Genomic DNA, 1447 nt, shown 5'->3' on the forward strand with positions numbered 1-1447 from the left:
GAGCCGCATGAGGCCAAACAAGTTATTGAGGGCATACATGATGGATACTGTGGAAACCATAAAGGAGGCAGAAGCCTGGCAAGCATAGTTCTAAGAATAGGCTACTTTTGGCTAACTTGAAGAGCTCAAAATGCAAAGCCTGTCAACTTCACTCTCCATTCATTCATCAACCATCTGAGCTACTACACTCCATTTCAGCCCCCTGGCCATTTATGAAGTAAAGAATGGACATTGTAGGCCAGCTACCCGAAGCACCAGGACAGAAAGTCTACATACTAGCCTTGACTGATTACTTTTCAAAATGGATAGAGACTGACTCATACAGGCATGTCAAGGAGAAGTATGTCAAATAATTTATTAAGAGAAACTTCGTATGTAGATATGGCATCCCCTCAGAAATATTTTGTGACAACGGAACTCAATTTGTAGGAAAAAGAACAATGGCCTTCTGTGCACAATGGAATATTAATCTGGTGACCTCCACACCAGGCTATCCAAAAGACAACGGCCAGGCAGACTCCAGCAACAAAGTGGTAATCAGCTACCTGAAGAAGAAACTAAAGAGAAGAAAAGACAGATGGGCTGAAGAACTCCCTTTAGTACTCTGGGCTGATAGAATTACACCTAAGACATCCACATGCCAGACACCTTACTCTCTGGTCTATGGTTGTGAAGCCGTGATCCCAGCAAAAATCCATGTACCAACTACCAGGTGCAGCCTGAACACCGTGGAGGAGAATCAGCCACTGATGCAGGACAGCCTGACCCTGGCTGAAGAACTGAGAGATTCAGCCAAGTTCAGAATAGCCTCATACCAACAAACGGTAGCTAGAAGCTATCATAAAAATGTGAACATCAGAGTTTTCAAGGAAGGGGACCTAGTCCTACGAAAAGTCTTCCCAAATACAAAAGACAAAAATGGCGACAAATTTGCTCCTGCATGGGAAGGACCTTACCTGATTGACTCAATAGTAGGGCAGGGAGCCTACAGGCTATAGACCCTGGACGAAGAAATGATCCCTAGATCCTGGAACATCTCCCAATTAAAACTGTTTCATGTATAACCCATTTATTTTATGCTTGAACCAGGTAAGACTATTAATCCTATCTCTTACCCGGTATGATTCTATGTGTAACTCCCCGAATTAAATGATCCATGTTTTTTCCATGTTCTTTTTTTTGTGCTTTCCTGCTAGTTGAAATTACCTGTCATAACTACAATTTTTACCATATGTCTCAAATTACCATGTTAAATCCTGAAAATTTGTTTTATGTCTCTACTGCAATTATCTAGGTCATTATATTTGTATGCTTAAACAAATATTCAGGATTGAGGGCCACTCCACCCAACCTGAACAACATCCCAAAAATGCTTCACAAACCTTGGCATTTTTGCCACATCTAAAAAACACATAAAAACTGAGCTCAGTATGAAAAGACAGGTATC

General features: G+C 41.3%; 1 protein-coding gene across 1 annotated transcript; it reads left to right on the forward strand.

Moving 5' to 3' along the window:
• The first annotated feature begins 440 nt into the window (after positions 1-440).
• LOC141628144 (uncharacterized) lies at positions 441-998 on the forward strand. Its single transcript, XM_074441320.1, has one exon. It carries the CDS (start codon positions 441-443, stop codon positions 996-998), a length of 558 nt encoding a protein of 185 aa, XP_074297421.1.
• The last annotated feature ends 449 nt before the right edge of the window (positions 999-1447 follow it).

Source organism: Silene latifolia, chromosome Y, assembly GCF_048544455.1.
Source record: "Silene latifolia isolate original U9 population chromosome Y, ASM4854445v1, whole genome shotgun sequence".
In the NCBI taxonomy this organism is placed as follows: domain Eukaryota; kingdom Viridiplantae; phylum Streptophyta; class Magnoliopsida; order Caryophyllales; family Caryophyllaceae; genus Silene; species Silene latifolia.

What these genes read in the sequence shown, in the direction of transcription:
- LOC141628144 (XM_074441320.1), top strand. Translation starts at nt 441, where the DNA reads ATGGCCTTCTGTGCACAATGGAATATTAATCTGGTGACCTCCACACCA.